This window comes from Hypanus sabinus, chromosome 30 (assembly GCF_030144855.1).
Source record: "Hypanus sabinus isolate sHypSab1 chromosome 30, sHypSab1.hap1, whole genome shotgun sequence".
In the NCBI taxonomy this organism is placed as follows: domain Eukaryota; kingdom Metazoa; phylum Chordata; class Chondrichthyes; order Myliobatiformes; family Dasyatidae; genus Hypanus; species Hypanus sabinus.
In genome coordinates this window covers 23,140-49,684 of record NC_082735.1, presented here as the reverse complement: position 1 = coordinate 49,684, position 26,545 = coordinate 23,140, and the positions used below count along the sequence as shown (strand labels likewise).

Below are 26,545 nucleotides of genomic sequence, written 5' to 3'. Positions count from 1 at the left end.
TTCCCTTTCACGAATACATGCTGCCTCTGGCTCTGCTATTCTCGCCTTGATACACACCACACTCTTGACTTCTGTGCCAGGAGCCAGCACTCCTCTGTGTCTCAGAATCAGGATCAGGTTTACTGTCAATGACTTGTGACAGAAATTTGTTGACTTAGCAGCAGCAGTTCAATGCAATTTATAATGTAGCAGAGAGAAAAAATAATAATAAATAAAATAAAAAAGGAGGGAGTGAGAAACCAGGGAATTATAGACCAGTTAGCCTGACATCGGTGGTGGGGAAAATGCTAGAGTCGGTTATCAAAGATGTGATAACGGCACATTTGGAAAAAGGTGAAATCATCGGACAAAGTCAGCATGGATTTGTGAAAGGAAAATCATGTCTGACGAATCTTATAGAATTTTTTGAGGATGTAACTAGTAGAGTGGATAGGGGAGAACCAGTGGATGTGGTATATTTGGATTTTCAAAAGGCTTTTGACAAGGTCCCACACAGGAGATTAGTGTGCAAACTTAAAGCACGTGGTATTGGGGGTATGGTATTGATGTGGATAGAGAATTGGTTGGCAGACAGAAAGCAAAGAGTGGGAGTAAACAGGACCTTTTCAGAATGGCAGGCAGTGTCTAGTGTGGTACCGCAAGGCTCGGTGCTGGGACCCCAGTTGTTTACAATATATATTAATGATTTAGACGAGAGAATTAAATGCAGCATCTCCAAGTTTGCAGATGATACGAAGCTGGGCGGCGGTGTTAGCTGTAAGGAGGATGCTAAGAGGATTCAGGGTGACTTGGATAGGTTAGGTGAGTGGGCAAATTCATGGCAGATGCAATTTAATGTGGATAAATGTGAAGTTATCCACTTTGGTGGCAAGAACAGGAAAACAGATTATTATCTGAATGGTGTCCGATTAGGAAAAGGGGGGGTGCAATGAGACCTGCGTGTCATTGTACACCAGTCATTGAAAGTGGGCATGCAGGTACAGCAGGCGGTGAAAAAGATGAATGGTATGTCGGCATTCATAGCAAGAGGATTCGAGTATAGGAGCAGGGAGGTTCTATTGCAGTTGTACAAGGCCTTGATGAGACCGCACCTGGAGTATTGTGTGCAGTTTTGGTCCCCTAATCTGAGGAAAGACATTCTTGCCATAGAGGGAGTACAAAGAAGGTTCTCCAGATTGATTCCTGGGATGGCAGGACTTCCATATGAAGAAAGACTGGATCGACTAGGCTTATACTCGCTGGAATTTAGAAGATTGAGAGAGGATCTTATTGAGACGTATAAAATTCTAAAGGGATTGGACAGGCTAGATGCAGGAAAATTGTTTCCAATGTTGGGGAAGTCCAGAATGAGGGGTCACAGTTTAAGGATAAAGGGGAAGCCTTTTAGGACCGAGATGAGGAAAAACTTCTTCACACAGAGAGTGGTGAATCTGTGGAATTCTCTGCCACAGGAAACAGTTGAGGCCAGTTCATTGGCTATATTTAAGAGGGAGTTAGATATGGCCCTTGTGGCTAAAGGGATCAGGGGGTATGGAGAGAAAGCAGGTACAGGGTTCTGAGTTGGATGGATCATACTGAATGGCGGTGCAGGCTCGAAGGGCCAAATGGCCTACTCCTGCACCTATTTTCTATGTTTCTATGTAAAAATAATAATAATAATATCTGAACAAGTAAATCTATTACATATATTGAATAGATTTTTAAAAATGTGTAAGAACAAAAATACTCTATATTTTAAAAAAGTGAGGTAGTATCCAAAGATTCAACATCCAGTTAGGAATCGCATGGCAGAGGGGAAAAAGCTAAGTGTGTGCCTTCAGGCTTCTGTACCCCTAGCTGATGGTAACAGTGAGAAAAGGGCATGCCCTGGGTGCTGGAGGTCTTTAAAAATGTATGCTTGCTTTCTGAGACACCGCTCCCTGAAGATGTGCTGGGTATTTCGTAGGCTAGTACCCAGGATGTAATTGATTAGATTTACAACCTTCTGCAGCTTCTTTTGGTCCTGTGCAGTAGCCTCTCCACAATCCCTGCTGACTGTAGCCTTTCCCAGCCACACAGGCATCAGTGAGAGTTGCAGGACATGTAGGAGGCATGGTGTTATTGGAACTGTCCTTGTGAGGAGCAACAGTAAATGGGCTCTGGATGGCAGAGAAGGGCACACTTTGCTCCAGGACCTGAGAGGTTACATGATAGAATGGTAAAAGAGAGTTGAATGAGTAGATATACAGAAGCTGGAATGATTTTGTGAATCAAAGTTCAAATTGAGGTTGGTGAATTTTAGAACTGGTATCAAAAGTGCTTCTCTGTGGAGTGGGGAGCTCCTGCTGTACTGGGGATCTCCTCTGGGGATGGAATATGATTCACTGCACTGCCAGGACTCTAACTCTCCCATATGGAAATACCAACACATGCCTCTTAGTTACTGCTTGTGTACTTTCTTTCCCCAGGGTTCTCCAGGTCTCCGAGGATATCCAGGGCCACCAGGCCAATCGGTAAGCCTAGCTTTAAACAGTGACCTCAGACAGAAGCAGCTTGTCAGCTCGTCCCGTTTATATCACTGAATAAACCCAGCAGCTTCTGTCCCCCATGGCTCATGCTCAGTCGGGGGCTGAGTGGTGGAACAGAAACACCTTTCACCCCACTCCCCACCTCATGAGTTGTATAGTATTTATCAGGGGTTTTGAGATGTCAGTGAGGAAGCTGCTTCCACTGAACAGTGAAAGCTCAAGTGCACAGGAAATGGACTGGGATTAGACCATTTGGCACCTCAAACCTGTCCTAACATTCATTGGATCATTGCTATCTACTCCAGTTCTGTTTTTCTGCATATTCCTTACTTCATACAACATTCAGCGATCTGTTCATACACAGATGAGGGTCAGGGCCAATAGGCCCAGAAATTCCGCATCCCCAGATATTTCTCTGCTTTCAGCTGTAAGTGCCCTGCTCTATATCATGTGTGATCTAGTATCTGACATCAGTCGGGGGGGGGGGATTTCTCCTCCCCATTTCTGCCCTACAAGATCATGCCCCTTCACTGCTGGCCTCTTGAATAGGAATTCCATGATCCCATGTCACTTTCAGGAAATCTGGGATCTCCCAATCTGCCCTGCAGCCTCTCTCTCCAGTGTTGCCACGGGCTGTGTACTTCGTAGAGCTGATGCCTTCCTTAAATCACCGAACAGCAGTTTCCACTGGGAACCGTTTTCGGTGCCTAATGCCTGGTGTAAACAGTTGTTGTCTTTCATGTATTGTTATTCAATTTCATGGCTTTTCGTATTGGGGGGGTGGGGGGGAGTCAAACCAGTCAACATGGAAAACCAAACTCCTGTGCTGCAAGACTTGGAATGCCAAGCCAAGTGTGGGGAATCCAAGGTCATCAGATTGCTTGCTCCCAAACCACAGCTCACGAGATCCACTGTTCTCCCCATTCCCTTCACTGAAACAAAAAAATACCAAACTTCGTAGGTGGAGAAGAGACATAGTCAATGTTTCAGGTTTCAGACTCTTTACCCTTCCTCTGCCTTTCTCCTCGCAGATGCTGCCTGACTCACTGGGTGCCTCTGCATTTTCTGTTCCAGATTTCCAGCAACTGCCATTGTTTGATTTTCATAGTTTGAGTCTTGTTTTTCCCTGTAGGGACCCCCTGGGTTTCCTGGCTCTCCTGGGCCCCCTGGAACTGCTGTGAGTATCCTTGGACAGAATTTTTTTTTTGTAACATCATTCCAATGTTGGAGGGGTGGTGGAGAACTGGAACAAGAGGGCTTTCAAATGTCGGGCAGCAAAGCACACCAAGCCATTAACACAGGATGCTGTATTCCAGCTGCCAACATCTGCCAGGAGGTCTTGGTGCTGAATTATTGGCCCAACATTATCTCCTTTTGGATTTAGAGATGTTATGATCCAGAAGTTTCTTTGGAAGTAAAGAATGGGGGCATTAAACCTATGGTTATGTCAATTTTATTAGGTACTCATGACAATGAGATGATGGTAACCTAGTCACTCCACAGGAGGGAGAGCAGACAAATTAAAGAGAACTAAGAACCAAGCAGTTGTGTATGTCTCGTACTAAAACCTAACTCAGACAGATAGAGAAATTCCATTGATAAGATGGTCAGGTTCCGTGGTGTGGCACGGGCTGCAGATAAACTGCAAGTGAAACATGGAACCAGTTTAACTATAATTACTGAAAATCCACTGATTAATTACAGATAAATAGGTGATTATATAAAAAATATGGACAAGCATAAAGAAAGTTAAACTTCAGGAAAAATAACAACTTAGACTCGGATCTGATGCATCTAAGCAGGACCACTCCAGCCTGCATAATATTCCCCTCAAAGATTGCAGTTCTCCACGGTAGATTGGGATTGGGATGAGCCTGTCTTGTGCTGGGTGTCGACACACACTCTGATCCAGCTTCTGCCTATCCCCTCCCCACATCAGACAGAGCCTTTGGCTGAGGTCATTGAGCAGGTGTAGAAACAATAGTGGCAAAAAGGGCCAAACCGACTGACAGCCAGTGCTTGGACTGAAGCTGGTCACACCGAGTAGTGGGAGGCACACTGATTCATTGGTGTAAGGGGATAAGTGTGCTCTAATGCACTCACAGCACCTGGTGGTAGTGTATCTTTGTGTTCTGAGATAGCAGACACAGTCTGGGCCCAACATCCTTCACTAGATCAATGCCTGCTAAGCAGTGGTGCCACAGCCCCGACACTGAGTTACCCGAGACCACCAGGGGACAGAGCAGCAGGCTCCTGCAGAGGTGCGGCCCACTTCAGTAGGACGTATCATGGACCTACATGGGAGGAATGGAGCACAGGATCAGACCATTTCCTGGAAGAGTTGGAGCTCCTCTAGAACAATGAAGCTTCTTACTAAACTGTGTGGAAGGTCAGAGCTGCAGACTGAAGGAGAAGGTTTGAGCGGAGAAATCTCTCAGAGTAGCCTAGCAGAACAGAAAACTTCCCAGGGATCCCCTATTGCAACAGAAGAGAGAGCTTTGGGCAGGAGTCCCTTCTCGTGGTCAATGGTTTGAAGTTGTGCTCTTCTGTTTCTTAGTGATTTAATTTGGAAGAGAAACTTCAACAACAAGTGTTTCTGATTCTGTAGTTTTTTGGTTTCTGACAGTTGAACAGTCTCATGGGGGTGAATGAGATGGTTAGTATGTGCGCAGGTATCAGGTTGGAGACAAGGGTGCGGGTGGGCCCCTTGCTCTGTGCTGAGTCTAATGTTTGGCTCAATATCATGTGGGTCTGGTGGCTGGGACAACCAAGCTGGGCAGAATATGGGGCAAATAATGTGCTTGACCAAGGGCAAGATGCTCTCTTCACCAATCCTCCTGCCATTGAGGGAGCAGTACCAGGATATGGCCCAAGTGCAGAGTGAGAGACACTGAAGCAGGTCGATAGTTCACAGACTTTAATGCAAACAGTGTTAAAGGGAAAAGAAAAAAAAACGCTAGGCCAAACAGGGCCATTACCTAAACTCTCAAATAGAAAATGAAGCCTACACTGTATCTGAAAAGAACAACGTTAAGAATAAAAAGAATCCCATTAGTCTTCAGAGTCAGTCCAATTTCTTAGGAAGGGTGGAATGCAAGCAGACAGTGGAACGTTGCTGTGTCCAAGTCTCAACAAACTACAATGGAATGAATTGAGTTAAATACTATCACAATGAAATAATTAGCTTACACATGCATATTCTCCAGCACACTTGCCATATCTGCTGAGCTGCTGAATCCATGGTTGAGACACCAGGCTGCTGAAGCCAACCCTCAGCAGCCTGGGATATAAGGCAGATATATACCCCATGTTACAGTCTCCCAACTCCCTCTGCGACCTCAGCTATGATTTCCCTTCTGTAGATTGCCTGTACTTTCCTGACTCTGAATCCTGTGGAGTCACATTGAGAAGGAAGGGAAGCTTAGGGAATTGGGCAACAGAGTGTCAAGCCAGCATTTATTGCCCATCCCTAACTGCCCTTGGGAAGGTTGAGATGAGCCCCTTTCTGTAACCACTGCAGTCCTTACATTGCAGTTGCTGTTGGCTGAGCACCTCTAGGGTTTCAGCCTAGTAGTGATGTAGGAACAGCGATGTACTTCCAGATGAGGACGCTGTCCAACTTGGAGGGATGGTGTTCCTGAATTTCATAGAAACAACCAGTAGGATGTGAGACATCAAAGACTCCGGCAGCTCCCCAGCAGTGATTGTATTGAGAATCTCTCTTCAGAACTTTGTCTTCCACCAACAGGGTCTACCCGGAGAACGGGGATTAAATGGAGTGCCTGGACAGAAAGGAGAACAGGTGAGCAGAGACTGCTATTGTATTGTGGGGAATTGAAAGTGGGGCCTCCAGGCCTCCTGGGCTGAACACAATGGTAGACTGGAAAACTATGGTCTCAGTGTAGGGGATGAGGTGTGGTGTTGCGTGTGAGGCTCGGTGTTGAGGGGGAGTGTTAGGTGTGTGAGGGATGGGAAGTGTGTTTCAGTGTTGGGGTGGTGAGCGATGGGATCTGCGGTTTCTTGAGAGGAAAGGAGTTTAGGGAGGGCCACAAAGTGCACCACCTTGGAGAATCGGTCTAGCACGGTGAGGACAGTGGTGTTTCCGCGGGAAGGGGGTAGACCGGTGATAAAGTCTAGGGCGATGTGTGACCAGGGACAGGTCGAGGACAAAGTAGACCCGCAGATGGTCGATGAGAGACCTTTCCCCGGGCACAGATGGAACAAGCCGAGACACAAGAACGGGTGTCCCTCTTCCATGGACGGCCCAAAAGTGCTTCCTCAGGAGAGCCAGGGTCCGATCACTCCCGGGGTGACAGGCGAACCGGGATGTATGCCCCATTGGAGAGCCTGAGACCTGACAGAGACGGGCACGTACAGGCGATCGCCAGGTCCATTGCCAGGGTCGGGGTCGGGGTCGTCCCGCTGGGCTTCCTTTACTTTAGCCTCGATCTCCCAGGTGAGGGTGGCCACCACGCCGGATGGTGGGAGGATCGTCTCGGGACTGGAGATGTCATCCTTGGAGTCATGCTGGCGGGGTAGCGCGTCCGGCTTCCCATTCTTGGATCCTGGACGGTACGTGAGGGTAAACTTGAACCGTCCGGAAAACAATGCCCAACGGTCCTGGCGGGAGTTCAATCATTTGGCGGTCTGAATATACCCCAGGTTCTTATGATCCGGCCACACCCCAAACGGGTGTTCTGCCCCCTCCAGCCTGTGCCTCCATTCTTCCAGTGGAAGTTTGACTGCCAGCAGTTCCCGATTCCAGACGTCATAATTCCGCTCGGCGGGGGACAGTCAACGAGTAGAAGGCGCAGGGCTGAAGCTTTTTGTCCGAACTTGCCCGTTGGGATAAGACCGCTCCTACCCCGGAGTCAGAGGTGTCCACCTCAGTGATGAATTGACAGGATGGGTCCAGATGGACCAGGATGGGAGCGGTGGTGAAACACCTCTTCAGTTCAGTGAATGCCAAGTCCACTTCAGAGTCCCAGCAAAATGGTGTGGTCAGTGAGGTAAACCAGGTAAGGGGGGCCACTACTGGACTGTAGTCTCTGATGAATCGGTGCTAGAAGTTTGCAAACCCCAGGAATCGTTGAAGTTGTTTGTGGGTCGTGGGTCTGGGCCATTCCTCCACTGCCCGGATCTTCTCAGGGTCTGCTCTCACCTGCCCGCTTTCAATTATATCGCCTCAGAAGCTGACCTAAGGGACGGGGAACTCACATTTTTCCGCCTTTACAAATAATTGGTTAACCCACAGTCTCTGGAGGACTTGACTGACATGGTGTACGTGTTCTTGGGGGTGCTAGAAAATATCAGGATATCATCAAGGTAAACAAATACGAACTGATTGATAAACTCCCTCAGTACATCATTGATCAGGGTTTGGAAAATGGCGGGAGCATTGGTGAGGCCAAACGGCATGATAAAATATTCAAAGTGGCCCGGAAGTGTATTGAAGGCCGTCCCCCTCCCTCACCCTGACTAAGTGGTAGGCGTTGCGAAGGTCCAGCTTTGAGAAGACGGTGGCTCCATGCAGTGGCCCTAATGCGGAACTAATGAGGGGTAGGGGGTGCTTGTTCTTAACTGTTATATTGTTTAGGCCTCATTAATCAATACAAGGGCAAAGCATCCCATCCTTCTTTTCTACAAAAGAGAAACCAATACCTACTGGGGAGGATGAAGGCCTGATAATGCCCGCCGCAAATGACTCACTAATGTATTTCTCCATAGCCTGTCTCTCCAGTCAGGATAGGTTAAAAAGGCAAGTGGTGGGTAGCGGGGCCCCGAGGAGAAGGTCAATGGGCGGTGCGGAGGCAGGGAAAGGGCCTGTTGTTTACTGAACACTTGTCCCAAGTCATGGTACTCTTTGGGGATGCGGGACAAGTCCAGGGGTTCCAAAACAGGCGGGGTCGTGGTAGCTTCTCTGGGAGATGGGGCCGACCGCAGACAGTTGGCATGGCAAGACGGGCTCCATTCAGCTATCCTCCCGGTAGACCAGTCGATACGGGGATTGTGTTGGGTCAGCCATGGATACCCTAGAACTACCGGGGCTCGAGGGGAATGAATGAGACTGAATCGTATCTCCTCCTGATTGTTGCCGGATAGGATCAAGGTCAGGGGTGGCGTACAGTGGGTCACCCGAGCCAGCAGTTTTCCGTCTAGGGTCCGTGCCTCCAGGGGGGTTGTTAGCGGCTCCCGAGGCCTGCCTGGGTGGCTATCTCTTCGTCCAGAAGATTGCAGTCAGCACCGGAATCCACCAAAGCGGATAAGGACAGAGACTGTTGTTGGTAATACATGGTTGCCGGGATCTGCATCCGAGTCTGGGGTGGTGAAGGGAGTATCATCCGGCTCAGCAGAGCTCCCTTTGTCACTGGTGAGCCCTCCCTTTTGGCCGCTGAGGGCAGGTATCCCGAAAACATCCTGGCTGGCCACAACGGTAGCAATCCTCAGCTCTCCACCTCCGAATTTGTTCAGCCGGGGAGAGATGGTTCCGTCCCAGCTGCATCGGTTCCTCCCCAGGGGGTGGGGATGGTCATAGCAGGAGCCATACTGGAAGCGGCTGGGGAAAGTGGGGGCTGGCTGAGACTGGCAAGGTGGACTGGGCTTCCCCAAGGAGCAGGGCAACTGGTTCCCTGTCTCTGCCGCTCCTGAAGTCGATAATCTAATCGAATGGCTAGCAAGCTCAGAGAGACCAGACAGTCCACGTCGCCCCTTGAGGCCGACTCATCCTTTATCTTGTCCAAGAGGCCCTGTCAAAACAGCTCCTGTAGGGCCTCGTCTTTCCACCCGGAGTCTGCAGCCAAGGTCCGGAACTCAGTGGAATACCTGGCCACACTTCGCGAAGCCTGACGAAGAGTAAGCAACTGTTTTGCGGTGTCCTTACCACGAATGGATTGTTCGAAGACTTTCCTCATTTCAGCGACAATGGAGGAGCAGGTGGAACAAACCTCAGGTCGGTTTTCCCATATCGCGGTTGCCCAGGCCAAGGCATCCCCCTGTTGCAGCCCCATGATGTACGCAATCTTTGATTTATCGGAGGGGTAGGTACGTGGCTGCAGCTCAAAGACTAGGGAGCATTGTAACAGGAAGGCCCGGCACCTACCTAGGTCCCCGGCGTAGGGTTCAGGCTCGGGTACATACGGCTCTCGAGGGGATGAGCGAAGCCATCCCGAGCGGTGTGGTTTGGGTAGCCGGGGTTCTTGGAGGGGATGGAGGAAAAGAAGCGGAGACGCAGTCCACTTGTTTACTGACCTTCTGCATGTTCGTGGTTAGTGTCCGAAGGTTTTCCGTGATCTCCCAAAGTAGTTGGTCGTGGGCACCCAATAGGTAGCACTGGCTGGCCAGGGCCTGTTGTACGGGATCCGTGTCCACCGGGTTCATCGTGGCCAGTTCGTTCTCTTGCAAGGACGTGGCGGTGGAACGAACCCAAGTGCTAAACACAGGTGCAGAAGCCGAGTCGGGAGGCGTTACGGTCATAGCGAGCGCGAAGTTGGTGCCAAGTGAGTCTTTATGCAGTGTCTTGGCTTTAGTAGAGAATTCAGGAATGATGCTCGGCTAGAACTGATAGTTCTGGAACACAGATACTTGGACACAAGTCAGCCAACAAACTGGCAGCAGCTTCTTGAGGTCACAGGATTTTTATACTGCATTTGCTGATGGAAAGCAGGTGTTTGTAATTAGTGGAACCTGGGAATGATTGGGAACTAAACGAGGTGATTGAGGCCGAATTCCTGAGGAAAATAGCCAGGCTGGTGATTGCCAGAAGGGACCGTGACAGAGGTGTGGCATTAGAGTGAGGTGTAGTGTTGGGTGTGAGGTTTGTTGTTAAGAGTGAGGTGTGGGAGTTGTGTCTCAGTGTTGGGGATGGTGAGCAATGGGAATATGCTAAGTTGTTGGGTGTGAGGTTTGCCCTTGGGTGTGCAGTATAGTGTTGGGAGTGAGTTCTTGTTGGGAATAAGATGTGGGTTGTGTTTTAGTGCGGAGTTGAGATATGGTGTTGGGTGTGGGGTATGTTGTGAATGAGATGTGGGTGTGCTTTTTAATGTGGAGTTGAGATATGGTGTTGGGGGGAGGACTGAGGAGTATGTTTGGTGTGGGGTGTGTTTCAATGTTGCAGGTGGGCATCAAGCATGGTGTTGAGTGGGAGTCAGTGTTACATCTGAGCTGGCTCACTAGAACCTGCTGTGTCAGACCAGCAGATGGGTCACTGAATCCTTCCTAGGTCAGATATGGACTGCTGGAGTAACACTGCTCTGATATGTTTGCCCCCCTCCCCAGGGTCCTCCAGGATCCGCTGGATACCCCGGAGCAGCAGGGATGCCTGGTCTCCCGGTAGGTTTGATGATTTCAATATTCACACCCGGTGTGGGAGTGTGCGGGTTCAGACCCTTCTGGTCAAGGTGGCAGTCATGTTGCACTGTCCATCTTGACTGGAAGGTGAGGGACAATGGGGATAAATGGGTGGTGTGGGGAAAATGGGATTGTTTTGCTGTTGTTGGTGCTTGTTGTATTCAATTTTGTTACGCTTGATGTTATACTGAGCATCACAGGCATGTTATGTTGGTGCCAGAATATATGTGACACTTACATGTTCACACTAACTGTGCATTTCACAGCTGCTAACATCTACAGGGGAGAAATCTAAATCAGACTCAGAATCCTTGAGGGAGAGATGTGAGCAGCATCTGTAAGGCAGGTGTATTCTCAGGGTGATAGGTAAGGAGTTCTGGCATCAACTTGCAGTGTTTCTCAGTCCACATTGCCCAACTTGGAGGAAGACATGTCCTTCGCAGCCTTGCTGAGCCTCATGTGCCCCTTGCTTTCCAGATGCTGGATATCACAAGTGTTTTTCCATCCAAACTCCTTCCATTTCTGTGAACTGGTACACTTCCATTGATATCTCCATATTATTGTCCATTCTTCCTCAGATATGATTATCCCTCTTTCCTTCTCCCATTTTGTTTTAATATATGAAGTCGAATGTGTTTTAAGATTTGACAACCCCTTATACATACTTGAAATGATTCTACTACCATTATCTGAATTATATGCTTTTCTAAATAGCTCTATCAAGCATGTACTTACCTTGGTTACATTTTTAAGTGTCTTATTAACATATTGTCGCATCTGTAAATACCAATTTTAAAAAACTTTGTTTTTCTAATAAGTGTTTCTCTTTAAGCATTTCAAAACTGAAGTGTTCCTTCTTTCATTATGTTGCAAAGAACTGTTTTTCCTTTAGCTGTCCAGTCCTTAAATCCAGCATCCAGTTTATTTGGTGTAAAACCAAGTCATGTGCACACCATTTAAGAATTGCAATATCTCCCTCTAGATTATATTCTTTTATAGTAGTTTTCCATATTTTAAGAGTCAATTTCACTCATGGGTTATCAATAGTATTTATGTACCTTTGCAGGTTGTTATCAGCCAAAATTGCCTGTATGGGGATGGGAAGTACCCACTCCTCAATGTTTTCCCATTGAGCATCATATGATGGGTTACACCAACATATTATAGCTCTCAACTGTGCTGCAGAATAATAATCTCTAAGAGAAGGTAGACCCCATCCCCCCTTTTCCTTTGCTAATTGCAAAGATTTGAGGCGAACTCTAGGCCTTTTACCCTGGCAAATAACATCTTGTTCCATTCATTGAATTGATTTCAATTCATCTCTATTGGTAGGGTCTGAAAGAGAAATAACAGTCTGTGCAGTATATTCATTTTAATAAACTCAATCCTTGAACTGAGACTGAAAAAAGGAATCCGGTTCCATTTTGCCATATCTTCCTTAATTTTTTATATAAAGGCTGATAATTACTTCTGATAATGTTGCCAAATCTTTTGGCATAATGATGCCCAAATATTTGAAAGACTCTGTTTGACATGCCTAGGGGTATCTACTTTCAATTTCTCTTGGTGGGCTATAGTAATATGAAAGTAATTGGGTTTTACCTATGTTGATCTTGTATCCTGATAATTGACCATATTGTTCAAAGGATTGCATCAATTTAGGTAAACAGTATGTTGGTTGCCCTAGATAGATCAAAATGTCATCTGAGTAAGGAGCCAATTTATGCTTTGTCCCTTTAATAGTAATTCCCCTTATATCTTCATTTTGTCTGATGTGTTGAGCTAATGGTTCCAGATATAACGCAAAGAGTAGCGGTGACCATGCACAGCCCTGTCTCGTACCCCCTTTCTAGGGTAAGACTATTTGATAATATCCATTGACTTTAATCCTAGCAGTAGGGTTGTCATTTAGTGTCTGTATAGTTTTAATAATTGTGTCTTGGAAACCAAATCAATGTAAAACTCTGTAAAGAAAATTCAAATTAACCAAATCAAATGCCTTTTCAGCGTCCACGCCTATCACTATTGCTTTGATTTTATTTTTTTGTATATGATTCATAATGTGAAGTATATTATCTTGCGTTTGGCATTGTTGTGTAAAACCTATCTGATCGTTACATGTCAGTATGGGTAGAAACCCCTCTAATTGTTTGGCCATGATGGAGGTAAATAATCTATAATTTACATTAAGAATGGATATTGGTCTAAATGACCCGCATTCCATTTTATCCTGGCCTTCTTTCGATATAGCTAAAATTATCGCTTCCTTCCAACTGGGTGGCATTTGTGCCTTTTTTAGAGCCCAGTTCAGTGTGGGGAGTAAAACAGGAATTAACTCATTTTTAAATTCTTTGTACCACTCTGCCATATACCCATCTGATCCTGGTGAATTGCTTAATTTAAGCCTACTAAATTCAACTTCAGTTATGTCAGCAGTCATCGTTCTATTTTATTTTTTGCTTAAAGTGAGTAACTCTAGAGAATTCAAGAAGGTGTCAGTTTGGGTTATGCTTCCCCCGGAACTTTGGAATATAGAGTTTTGTAAAACACTTCAAAAGCTTCTTGAATTTCATTTAACTTATTTTTTTATCATTTTCGTTCTTGGGTCCCTAGTTCTGCTATCTTTTTTTCAGTTTCCACGCCAGTATTTTCATAGATTTCGATCCACTTTCATAATGTCTCTGTTTCAGAAACATTGTTTTTCCTGATTTCTTGCGTAGCCAAATTATTTATTTCATTCCTAATTCTTTTAATTTCCCCTAATGTATCCTGTACCAAATTCAATTTGTGTTTTTCTCTAGTTCCTTCAGCCTACTTTGTAATTCCTCTAATGTTTTATTCCTTATTTTTTTCTTATATGAAGATATCGCTATAATTTTCCCTCTTCAGAAAGCCTTCAGAGTATCCCATAAAATGGGAGGTGAAACCTCTTCATTATCATTCAATTCTAAGTAGAGACCAATTTCTTTTTTAATTTGTTCCTTAAAGTACGGATCATTGAGTCAGGAAGCTCTCAATTGTACCCCTGTAGTAAATCCTTAGGATCTGGGGACTCATGCCAAACTTCTTCAACAGTTTGAGGTGAACGAGGCACTGTTGTGCCTTTTTCATCTCGCAGCCAGTATGTACAGACCATATGAGATCCTCAGTGACGTTTATGGTGAGGAATTAAAGCTGTTCACCCTCTCAACCCCAGATCCATTGATGTCAAAAGGGATTAGCCTGTATCCATTCCTCTTATAATCCACAGCCAGCTCCTTTGTTTTTACAACACTGAGGGAGAGGTTTTCTTGACACCACTGTGTCAGGATGATGACTTCTTCTCTGTAGGCTGCCTCGTTATTATTTGAGATGAGGCCAATCAATGTGGTATCCTCAGCAAATTTAATTAGCAGATTGGAGCTGTGGGTGGTGACACATTCATGCATATACAGAGAGTAAAGGAGGGAGCTTCGGACACAGCCCTAAACTGATGACTGTCCTTGCAGAGGCAGGGAAATAACTGTTTATCCTGGATGGCATTTAACTCCCTGAAAGCTGATGGAGGTTCGCTCACCCAGACAATAGTAGAGTATCTATTACCACTGGCAGCTGGGGAGACCAGGTCATTGGGTGTATTTATGGCAGAGCTTGATAGTTTCTTGATTGGGCATGGCATCAAAGGCCAGGGAATGGAGCTGAGGAGGGAAAAAAAAGGATCCACCATGATTCTACTCCTGTGTCTTATGATCTATAGTATTTCATCACACATGAGCCTTGCACATAGTGGGAAGGCTCTGAGAGATACGTAGGAAATGCCAAGTATCTGGCCAGCTCTTGTAGTCACCATGATGCTCAGTTGCCAGGAGTTGCCCACCACTATTCCAATTGCATTAGAGCTGGGTTGGTTCAGATATTGCTGTGGGAAGGTGCTGGAGACTGGGACCGATGTTATGTCAGCATTATTCGAACTAGGACTGGGTCTTGATGTTTGTATGTGTAGTAGTCACTGTAGCCATGAACAGTCTGTCCAACAATTCCTGCACCTGGGTGTCAGTGTCTAGTAGATAAACCAGCTCCATCATAGGCACTAGCCTCCTCACCATCAAGGGCATCTTCAAAAGTCAGTGCCTCAAGGGTGGTGATTCTGTGGAATTCTTTGCCACAGGTCACTATGCCAAGTCTTTATGTATATTTAAAGCAGAAGTTGTTAGATTCTTGACTGGTCAGAGAACAAAGGGATACGGGGAGAAAGCAGGAGATTAAAGCTGGGAGGAAAATTGGATCAGCCATGATTAAATGGTGGAGCAGACTCAATGGGCCAAATGGCTTAATTCTGCTGCTATATTTTATGGTCTTATGGTCTTATGGTCTCACTTAACTCCTCTCATCACTACCACCAGAGAGGAGGTACTGGAGTCTGAAGACTCTATGTTCTAGGAACAGCTTCTCCCCCTTGGCCATCAGATTTATGAACCCACGAACACTACCTCTTGCACTATTTCTCCTTTTACACTATTTATTTATTTTGTATTTTAGTGTATGTTATTATAATTTTTTTATGCCTGCTGCTGCTACAAAACAACAACTTTAATAACATACGTCTGTGATAGTAAACCCGAGTCTGATTATGAGTGTTTTTTTCAGGGGCTTAAAGGAGAACGGGGTCCGATCGGACCTGAAGGAGAAAAAGGTGTACCGGTAGGAAAATATTATGGAGTCTGTCTACTTACTCAACACCTATGACATTGAGGCCATTTTGTTTTCAGAGTATCTTGCTGTCAGGGTTCTCCTTATGCTCCAGGAAGAACACTCTATTCTTTTTAAAACTGATAAGAAACTCTGGCAAATTCTGTGTACCCTCCAGTGGTCATTCCAAGGACACCATCTAATGACTGGTGCAGGTAATGACTTACCTCACTGCAACCTTAAATCAGCAGCCAGAGCCCCAGATACATCCCAGCACCCTTTTCCACAGGCACAGGTAATTATAGAAGATTGAGCACTGAATTGGGCCATTTGACTCAATGAGTTTGCAGCGACCATCACCCCGTCATTCACGCCAATCTACATCAGTCTCAATTGTTCCAGTCACACAGTCAGGACCCTATCCCAGATAACAGCAACCAGAACATCACAACAGTAATCGATGCCCCCATTCTCAGACTTGCCCCATGCTGGTGCAATTGTTTTAAGTCCCAATCTGTCTGCAGCCCATTTGCTATCTCTGCTGTGGTATTGATATTGCCACTGATAGGAGCTCAGCCAGAACCAGCCTGTTTGCTTCCTCAGGGTCCCATTTTTCACCAATCACCATTCCAGTCTTGTATTACTCCTATCACATGCCAATTTCCTGTGTGGCTACTGACACTCCTCTCTCTTACAGGGCCCTCCTGGTATCCCTGGTCTCCAAGGTCCAAGTGGCTCCACGGTGAGTACTGTGTTCAGCTAAAATAAGTGATTATGGAATGAGCAGTGAAGTTAGAAGCCTCACTGGACGATCCTGATGTGTTGGATAGCAGTGGGGTAAACATGGAGCATAGAACAGAGTCCGTAGATCAGAGAAGATGGAACTTTGTGCATAGAACATGGAACAAAACGTGAAACAGAGAACATGCAACACAGAACGTAGTGCATAGAACATAGAAAACCTACAACACAATACAGGCCCACAAAGCTGTGCCGAACATGTCCTTACCTTAGAAATTAACTAGGTTTACCCATAGCCCTCTATTTTTCTGAGCTCCATGTACCTATCCAGGAGTCTCTGAAAAGACCCTATCGTATCCGCCTCCACCATTGTCACTGGCAGCCCATTCCATGCACTCACCACTCTCTGCGTAAGAAAAAAAAACTTACCCTTGACTTCTCCTCTGTACCTACTTCCAAGCACCTTAAAACTGTGCCTTCTTGTGCTAACCATTCCAGCCCTGGGAAAAAGCCCCAGACTATCAATGCTCTCAGCATCTGAAACACCTCTACCAGTTCACCTCTCATCCTCCGTCGCTCCAAGGAGAAAAGACCGAGTTCACTCAACCTATTCTCATAAGGCATGCTCCCCAATTCAGGCATCATTCTTGTAAATCTCCTCCGCACTCTGCCTATAGTTTCCACATCCCTCCTGTAGTGAGGTGACCAAGAGTGAGCACAATACTCCCAAGTGGGGTCTGACCAGGGTCCTATATAGCTCTCATTACCTCATTACCTCTCAGCTCCTAAACTCAATCCCAAGATTAATGAAGGCCAATGCACCATTTGCTTTCTTAACCATAGAGTCAACCTGCGCAGCAGCCTTAAATGTCCTATGGACTTGGACCCCATGATCCCTCTGATCCTCCACACTGCCGAGAGTCTTACCATTAATACTATATTCTGCCATCATATTTGACCTACCAAAATGAACCACTTCACACTTATGTGGGTTGAATTCCATCTGCCACTTCTCAGCCCAGCTTTGCATCCTATCAATGTCCGGCTGTAACCTCTGACAGCCCTCCACACTATCCATAACACCTCCAACAGCAAATTTACTAACCCATCTTTAACCAGGTCATTTATAAAAATTACGAAGAGCAGGGTCGCAGAACAGATCCCTGAGACACACAACTGGTCACCAACCCCTCCGTGCAGAATATGACCTATCGACAACCACTCTTTGCCTTCTGTGTACAAGCCAGTTTTGGACCCACAAAGCAATATCCCCTTGGACCCCATGCCTCCTTACTTTCTCAATCAGCCTTGCATGGGGTACCTTATCAAATGCCTTGCATATACACCACATATACAATCCATACACACTACATCTACTGCTCTATCTTCATCAATGTATTTAATCACATCCTCAAAAAATTCAATCAGGCTCGTAAAGTACGACCTACCTTTGACAAAGCCATGCTGACTATTCCTAATCATATTATGCCTCTCCAAATGCTCATAAATCCTGCCTCTCAGGATCTTCTCCATCAACTTACCAACTTTTGAAGTAAGACTCACTGGTCTATAATTTTCTGGACTATCTCTACTCCCTTTCTTGAATAAGGAAACAACATCCGCAACCCTCCAATCCTCTGGGACCTCTCCTGTCCCCATTGATGATGCAAAGGTCATTGCCAGAGGCTCAGCAGTCTCCCCCATCACTTCCCACAGTAGCCTGGGAATCATGGAATATGGAACATGGAACAGAATGCTTAGAACGAAACATGAAACAGAGAACATGGAACACAGAACGTAGTGCATAGAACATAGTGAACATAGAGCATGGAACAATGAAACATAGAACAGAATATGGAACATGGAACAATGAAACATAAAACATGGAACAATGAAACATAAAACATGGAACAATGAAACATAGAACATGGAGCATGGAACAATGAAACATCAAACATGGAACATGTCTTTTAAATGCCCCCAGTCTGCCTCTATCATCACCCCTGGCAGTGTGTTCCACACACTGACCATTCCCTGTGTTTTAAAAAAAAAACAAAAACAAAAAAAAACACACACCTTCTTTCTGACACTATACCCCAAACACCTTAAAATTATGACCCCTGCTATTAGCCATTTCTGCCTTGGGAATAAAATCTCTAGCTGTCCACTCTATCTATGCTTCTTATCATTTTAAACACTCTATCAAGTCACTTCTCGACCTCCTCTCAAAAGAGAAAAGCCTGATATTATTTAACCTCTCCTCATAAGATATACTCTCCAAAGCAGGCAGCATGCTGATATATATCCTCTGCCCTCTTTCTACACCTCCACATTATTCCTATAATGAGGCGATCAGAACCGAACACAATATTGCACATGTGGTCTAACTGTGATTTGAAAGACATTACCTCACAGCTCTTGAACTCAGTCCTCCAACTAATCACATCCAATATGTCATGCACCTTCTGACAAGTTGAACAGCCTTGTCAACGTGTGGCAATGTTGAGAGATCTACAAACGTATAAACGTGGACCACTGTGAAGAATCTTGCCAATAACCCTATATTCTGCTTCAAATTTGATCTTGCAAAGTGAATCACTGCACATTTTTCCAGGTTGAACTCCGTCTGCCAATTCTCAAAGTTCAAAGTACATTTATTATCCAAGTATGTATACTATATACAACCTCAAGATTGGCCTCCTTACCAGCAGCCACAAAACAAAGAAACTCAATAGAACCCATTTTAAAAAAAAAGACCATCAAACACAAAATGTGCAGAAAAATAAACAACTCGTACAAAAGCTAATAGTAAGCAAATGACACTGAGAATTGAAATTCACGAAAATGAGTCCCCAGCCACAGCTGATCCAGGAGCCCGTTAGTTGCAGACCACAGGCTTAGTTCAGCACAGAGATGAGTGAAGCTTGCAGAGAATCAAGTTGAACACTGGCTCCTCCTTCGTCTCTTGACCTGACACCCTGAACTTCTTAATCTGGCCTAGACTATCTCCCTACTACCCTGCCCTCAGTATCCTACACTGCCTCATCTCTCTCCCTGCACCACCTGTCACGCCCTCCATCGCACCAGTCCCTCTCCCCACCATCTCCCCCTCCCCACCTGTCCCTCTCCACATTATCTCCCCTCCACACTGTGGATTCTGTGTACATTTCTCACCGCTTCATAAATCAGCCGGTAGAATCAAGTAACACACCTAACCTGGATATTCTCTCTTCTCCCCTCTCCCATCAGGCAGAAGATACAAAAGCCATGTATTACCACTAGGCTTCAAGACAGCTTCTATATCAATGTTATAAGACAATTGAATGTGTCCCCTATACAATAAGATGGACTCCTGACCCAACAATCTAGCTCACTATGACCCTGCCCCCATCGTTTACCAGCTTTACTCTTTCTCTGTAGCTGTTACAATTTATTCTTCATTCTGTTATTATTATGCCTTGTGCTACCTCAATGCACCTTCATTAATTGATCATTATGGATGGTATGTAAGACAAGCTTTTCACTGTACTTTGGGGACATGCAACATAATAACTGATGTCCAGTTGATGCCCATCTAATGGAGAATGTTTCCTTGTCCCAGTCTGAAGGAGGTTGTTGCCACTGTTACTGACTAGTCAAAATCCATTAAGTATAACACCCAGCTGTCTGTATTGTTAATGCCTGGTGAGGGTGGGGGGGGGTGCATGAGTTTGTGGAGTAGGCTGACATGCCTCTTCTCTGTAAGCCTTGCTGCAGGGCAGCCTTGTGTCTCTCAAGCACCTGTCCTTCCAAGAGCCCAAGCTCAGACCTGGTCTTGCACATTTTTCTGTGATGTGAAGCCTTTCTGTTTATCTTGATAGGGCCCCAAAGGTGATGCAGGAATACCTGGTGCCCGAGGAGAGAAAGGAGACCAAGTAAGTGATGTTTCTTTGATTTATGATGGAAAAACTCAGGCCCCTCCATCCCAACTTCTTCATATCCAGTGAGGACGTGGGTTGCATGCTGGGATTCTGCCTCTCAACTACTGCCTCAGCTTGTGTCTCACTTTATAGGGGATCTCCCTCCTCGGACAGAACATTTTTTCAACAACCCTCAAGTTATCAATGTTGGCTAGGAGGCCTTCCTTCACCCCTTCAGTTCTGACCAGGGCACTGCCCAATTTCACAGCAAGATAGGTTTTTTTTATGTTTACACTGCAAGATGCAGTGGTTTGGAAGGAGCGTGGCCCAAAGTGATGGAATATCTCCCTTCCAGACTACTTAGGCCATTGGTGAGTTTGCTGGAAGACAAGCAGGCTGTAAACCCAAGGATTGGACTCTGGTGTCTGAAGCAGTCTGGTGCACACCTGAACACTCTCTCAAAAGGATGTGGTTTCTGAGGGCGTGGCTGGTTGGGAGGCAATTGAAATTTCAAAGGTGCTATTGACAGTTCCTTGTTGGGCATGTCTCAAGAACTGGGAAACAAACCATGTAATTGTTGTGGAGACAATTGAACAGTGCCTTCTGTAACACTGCTGAAATTAGGTGCTGACAATGTGGGGGTGTACCTGGCAGCTGGGAGCTGTCAAGAAAACGGCATCACCAATATGAAGGGGCAGGGGTCTGAAGAGGGGGGCTGTTACTGTGATGGTGCCAAAGATGGGGATCTGGAAGTTCTCAAGCTAATCACCCAGTGATATTTTTTTCAGGGATTTCAAGGACAGCCTGGGTTTCCTGGACAGCAGGTAAATGAGACTACATTGTATTGTAGTTAGGTTGAGCAGGTGATGATTGGATTATATTGGTACTTGAATAGCCAGATAAGTATTTGCTCAGGGGGTCTCCGGCTCCTGTTGTGAGAAGTTGTGAAAGAGCACAGTAAAAGTGGAAGTGCTCATTTCTCCATTGATGATATGACTCCATGACTCACTAAGGAAGGTCACAGAATAACAGTTTTTCAGATAAAAGGGAATAGTTTAAAAGTACAAGCACAATTTCAGTAGAAAACACAGATCTATCAGCATGAACAGGGGTGTATTGGCATATACATAAATCTAAGATTCAAGACTGTTTAAAATTGTTGTCAGAACATGAGAATAAAGGAGAATGAAATGATAGTTACAGCACAAAAAAAACACAGAATTACTCAAAGCATGAATGGCTGTGGAAGAGAGAGGTATATGTAGAGATGGGGGGGTGGGGGTGCAGTAAACCAGGAGGATTGGAATCTGAAGCAGTAACAAGGCAAATGTTGGAGAAGGAGCTGGATATTTGCATGGATTTGGGCTGATGATGATAGCTGTAATCATCTGTTTCCTCAACAAATGAAAGTAACTGCATTTCAGAATTTTCTAATGAAAACATGATATTCGATATAATGACCATTTTGGTCAGGACACAGGCAGGGAGTTAACAATAGTGTCCTGGCTTTCATTTCAGCTTGTGATGTCAGAGTCACGGAGCCATTGAAGCTGTACAGTTCTTTGGAAACGGACCTTTCGGTCGGTCACATCCATACAAACAAAAATGCCCATTTTCCCACTGGAAAAAAAACACTGTCCCTCAAAACTCGGCAGCACTTAAAGTAATGAACTGAACTGGAAGCAAACTGGGCCATTTGGAAGGTGCCAAACCTCCACTGTTTAGCACCAAGCTTCAGTGGGAATTGACACTCAACAAAGGAGCACTGTCTAATGGTTCCAGTGTTACCTTGATACTATTGCCAAAGTAGGCTGTGTGACTGTAATGTTCAGCACTGCACTGTACAGATGTTTCCTGCTGGCTGTATGAATGTTCATGGCCATGCTATGCAGATTTTCAGTATAGTGCCATTCACTGTGGCACAGCGCTGTCTAGATGTTTGCTAATAGGCTGTGCAGATATTTCGCACCAGACTGGAGAGATTATCAGTTCTAGGCTGAAAGATATTCTGTGCTATACAGATGTTTAGCAGTGGCTGTACAGATACTCAGTGCTGAGCAGATGTTCACAGCTGAACTGCACTCACAGAATTTCAGCACTACCAGGCAAACCTACTACAGTGTATAATATATATACATATATAATATATATATATATATACAATTTATTGATATACATTGATATAATGAAATATAACACATAATGTATCTACACCTACCTGCTTGTATCTTAACCAAACTGATCACTACCCTTTAGTAGAGATGTACTAATGTGTCAGTTATTGTTGGGATAAGTGTGCTGAGTGGTACTGATGTTTGGATGGAGGTTTACAACATGACATTGAATGGTTTATCCTCCTAAGGAGTTAAGTGCAAAGGAGTTATACTAATCTGATTCATGTGGTAGAAAGAACTATTATTACGTCGGTGGTCATAAGGAAAATGGAAGTATTGAAGGAAACCAGTTCAGTTTTCTAATGTATATCTATCTGCATGGGAAAAGAGAGGAGAACCTGCACTGAACAATGAATATTTACAACAATACCAGGCTTGACACACACAGAAACAATAATTGTGGAAATACTTTGTACTTATAGGGGCCAATAGGTTTCCCAGGAAAGTCTGGGCCTCCAGGACCCCCAGGAAGTCCTGGTGAGAAGGTGAGTTCCTCGACTGGTGACATGTGATGTGATGAGTGATAGGTTGTGAGATTAATTGTGAGGTCAAAGGGGGAATGGAGTTGAGGTGCTTTGCTGCCAAGAACTAAATGATGAAAGCATCTCGGCGGCAGAGCATCCCAACTGAAGTTACTAATAACTCTTTTCGTGAGGAATCCATGTGCTCATACACATAAGATGAACTCCCCAAATTTGTATGAAGACCTTAAAGAGAAAATTCCAGACCTGTGTAACCTTTGTCTTCACTGAGCAGGAGTTTTGGCCTATTGAGCATATGTGGTTCATGAGGTCCCGGTGTTCCTAAATGGACAAAACCATGAACCACTGTGATCATCCAGAATCTATAAGAACCCTCTGGATACAATCCTCCTCACCAATGAACCTGCAACCAATTGTGGTTCTGTGACCTCACTCCCCCACCCTCAGGAATCAGTAACTCATCTCGAACCTCTAAATAAGTGACTTCTCTGGACAACCTGAAATCAGCATTCCCCCAATGAGTCAGTGACTCCGTAAAGACCTTTTGGTGGATCAGTAATCCTTCTATGACCTACATTTCTCATAATGTTGTTAATCACAATGACATGATATTTTGCGATTCCCATTTCTCCAAATGACCTATGATTATAAGTGATTCACTTACATTCTTCCCAAACAGATCACAGATCAACAGAGTTGCCCTTCCCCATCCCCACTGATGAACCAAGGTTCTGGTTGCATCTGTGACTTCTCCCTGCCACAAGGACCCTCATTGGTCAGTGCAAATCTGTGAACAATGGTGGAAACATTGCAGCTTCCCTATTGGTCAGCATCTCTGGTTCAGGACATCGACAATTTAATCTGCTGGTTGTATTGGGAATAACTATCGAGACCCACCTCCCTTCATGATGAAGTTACATGCTGGAGATGCAATAGTTGGCAGGTAATTACACAGGCAGGTGAAGATCCAGCCATGTTGTGTGAACTCTTTTTCTGTTTTTCAGGGCAGTGAGGGAAGAACAGGACCTGTTGGGCCAACAGGTCCTCCAGGCCGAATTGGAACTCCAGGGATACAGGTGAGGCTCCCTTCCTCCTTGGGTATACTTAGTGGGATCTGTCAATGGCACAGAGATTTTGGTTTATATTCTGAGTTTATTGGCCTATTTACATTCCATATGAGCTTTGTTTTGGTAACCTTTACAAAGGTTAAAAAAGGTTCATTTTATTGTCAAAGTATTCATGTACAATACAGTTCTGATATTTACCTTCTCCAGATAGCCATGTAACACAGAAATACCATGGGAATTGTTGAAAGAAAAGAGATCAACTCATGGAAAAAGAGTTCCCCACATGAAAAAGAAACAAAATTCACAAAACCCCAAATCCCCCTCCACCTTCCTTGCAGAAAAAAACAATGACAATAGCAACAAATCCCCAATCCCCTCCCCTGCAGGAAAAAGGAACAGTGACAATAACCATCCCCAATTCTCTCCCCTACAAGGAAAATAAGTGACAAAAACAGTCCCCAGTCCCCTCACTCACAGAAAAACAGTGACAATAGAGTCAATACTCATAGTCATAGAGAAGTACAGCACAGAAACAGGCTCTTCAGCCCACCTAGTCCATGCCAAAACTATTTAAACTGCCTACTCTCATTAACCCGCAGTGAGACCAAATCCCTTTGTACTCCTACTATCCATATACCTATCCAAACTGCTCTTAAATGTTGAAATCGAGCTTGCAAGCTTTATTTGTGCTGGCAACTCATTCCACACTCTCACAACCCTCTGAATGAAGAAATTTCCCCTCCTGTTCCCCTTAAAGTTCCCATCTTTCACCCTTAACCCGTGCCCTCTGGTTGTAGTCCTATCCAACCTCAGTGGAAGAAGCCTGCTTGCTATCTATTCCCCTTATAATTGTGTATATCCTTATTGAATCTCCTCTCAATCTTCCACGTTCTGAAGAATACAGTCCTAGCTTATTCAATCTTTCCTTATAAACCAGGTCCTCCAGTCCAGGCAACATCCTTGTAAATTTTCTCTGTACCCTTTCAAACTTGTTTACATCTTTCCTGGAGGTAGATGACTAAAATTACACACAACACTCCAAATTTGGCCTTACCAACATCTTAGACAACTTCAACAGAACATCCCATCTCCTGAATTATTGATGGTCAATGTGCTAAAAGCATTCTTTATGACCCTATCTACCTGTGATGCAACCTTTGCAAATTATGGACCTGTATTCCCAGATTCATTTGTTTTTCCATACTCCTCAGTGCCCTACTGTTCACTGTTTTGTAAGACCTACCCTGGATGGTCGTCCCAAAGTGCAACACCTCGCAATTGTCTGCATTAAATTTCATCAGCCATTTTTTAGCCCATTATTCCAGCTGATGTAGATCCTGCTACAAGCCATGATAACCTTCCTCACTGTCCACTACACCCTCAATCCTGGTGACATCTGCAAATGTGCTGATCCAGTTAACCACATTACCATCTGGATCATTGATATAGATGACAAACAACAAAGGACCCATCTGATTCCTGCAGCGCTCCACCATGTACAGGCTTCCAGTCAAAGAGGCAACACTCTATGACCATTCTGGCTTCTCACACCAAACCAACGTCTAATCCAATTTACTACCTCATCCTGAATGCCGAATAACTGACCCTTCTTGACCAGCCTCTCATGTGGGAATTTGTCGACTGGACAACACCCACTGCTTTGCCTTCATCTAGTTTCCTCGTAACTTCCTCGAAAAGGGCTTTAAGTTTGGTTAGACATGACCTACCATGCACAAAACAATGCTGATTATCCTTAATCAGTCCATTTCTATCCAAAACCTTATATATCCGGTCACTTACAATACCTTACAATAACTTGCCAACAACCATCAGACTCACTGGACTATTATTTCCTGTTTTTTTTGTTTAGAGCCTTCTTTAAACAGCGGAGCAGCGTTGATCACCCTCCAATCATCTTGTAGCTCTCCTGTCATTGAGGATGTTTTAATATCTCTGCTAGGACCCCTGCAATTTCTGCACTTGCCTCCCGTACAGTCCAAGGAAACACTTTGTCAGGCCCTGGAGATTTATCCACCCAGGTTTGCCTCAGGGTAGTAAACACCTCCTTCTCTAATCCATGAAGTTGATGCTGCTTTACTTCACTTCCATAGACTCTGTTACCTGAGTAAATACAGATGCAAATAATTCATTTCCGATCTCCCCCATTTGTTTTAGCACCAGACATGGATTACCAATCTGGTCTTCCATCAGCCAATTTTGTCCCTTGAAATCCCTTCGCTCTTAATATATCTGTAGAATCCATTAGGATTCTCCTTCACCTTGTCTGCTAGAGCAACTTCATGCCTTCTTTTAGCCTTCCCAATTTCTTTCTTAAGTGTTCTTTTGCATTTCTTATACTCCATAAGCACCTTATTTGTTCTTACTTGCCTATGGACCTCAATATCTCTTGAAAATCAAGTTTTCATACTCTTGTTAACTTTAGCTTTCATTTTGGCAGGCACATACAAGCTTTGCACTCTCAAAATTCCATTTTGAAGGCCTCCCACTTTCCAAGAACATCTTTGCCAGAAAACAGCCTGTCCCAATCCACACTTGCCAGATCCTTTCTGATATCCAAGTGTCCCTGAAGAACATTCCTAGCAGATTTCCTACAACCAAGGGCATGACTGCAATGGAAGGGTTTATCTTTACATGTTCTTT

General features: G+C 44.9%; 1 protein-coding gene across 1 annotated transcript in view; it reads left to right on the top strand.

The window, feature by feature from the left end:
• col16a1 (collagen, type XVI, alpha 1) overlaps positions 1-26,545 on the top strand; it is a gene marked incomplete at its 3' end in the record, with an annotated part of 565,824 nt that overhangs the window by 518,138 nt on the left and 21,141 nt on the right. The window contains exons 44-53 of the mRNA XM_059954228.1: positions 2,448-2,492; positions 3,640-3,684; positions 6,256-6,309; positions 10,782-10,835; positions 15,480-15,533; positions 16,219-16,263; positions 20,123-20,176; positions 20,950-20,985; positions 22,758-22,820; positions 23,822-23,893. Of these exons, the coding sequence (XP_059810211.1) occupies positions 2,448-2,492; positions 3,640-3,684; positions 6,256-6,309; positions 10,782-10,835; positions 15,480-15,533; positions 16,219-16,263; positions 20,123-20,176; positions 20,950-20,985; positions 22,758-22,820; positions 23,822-23,893 (522 nt within the window). The remainder of the gene's footprint in view (positions 1-2,447; positions 2,493-3,639; positions 3,685-6,255; positions 6,310-10,781; positions 10,836-15,479; positions 15,534-16,218; positions 16,264-20,122; positions 20,177-20,949; positions 20,986-22,757; positions 22,821-23,821; positions 23,894-26,545) is intronic.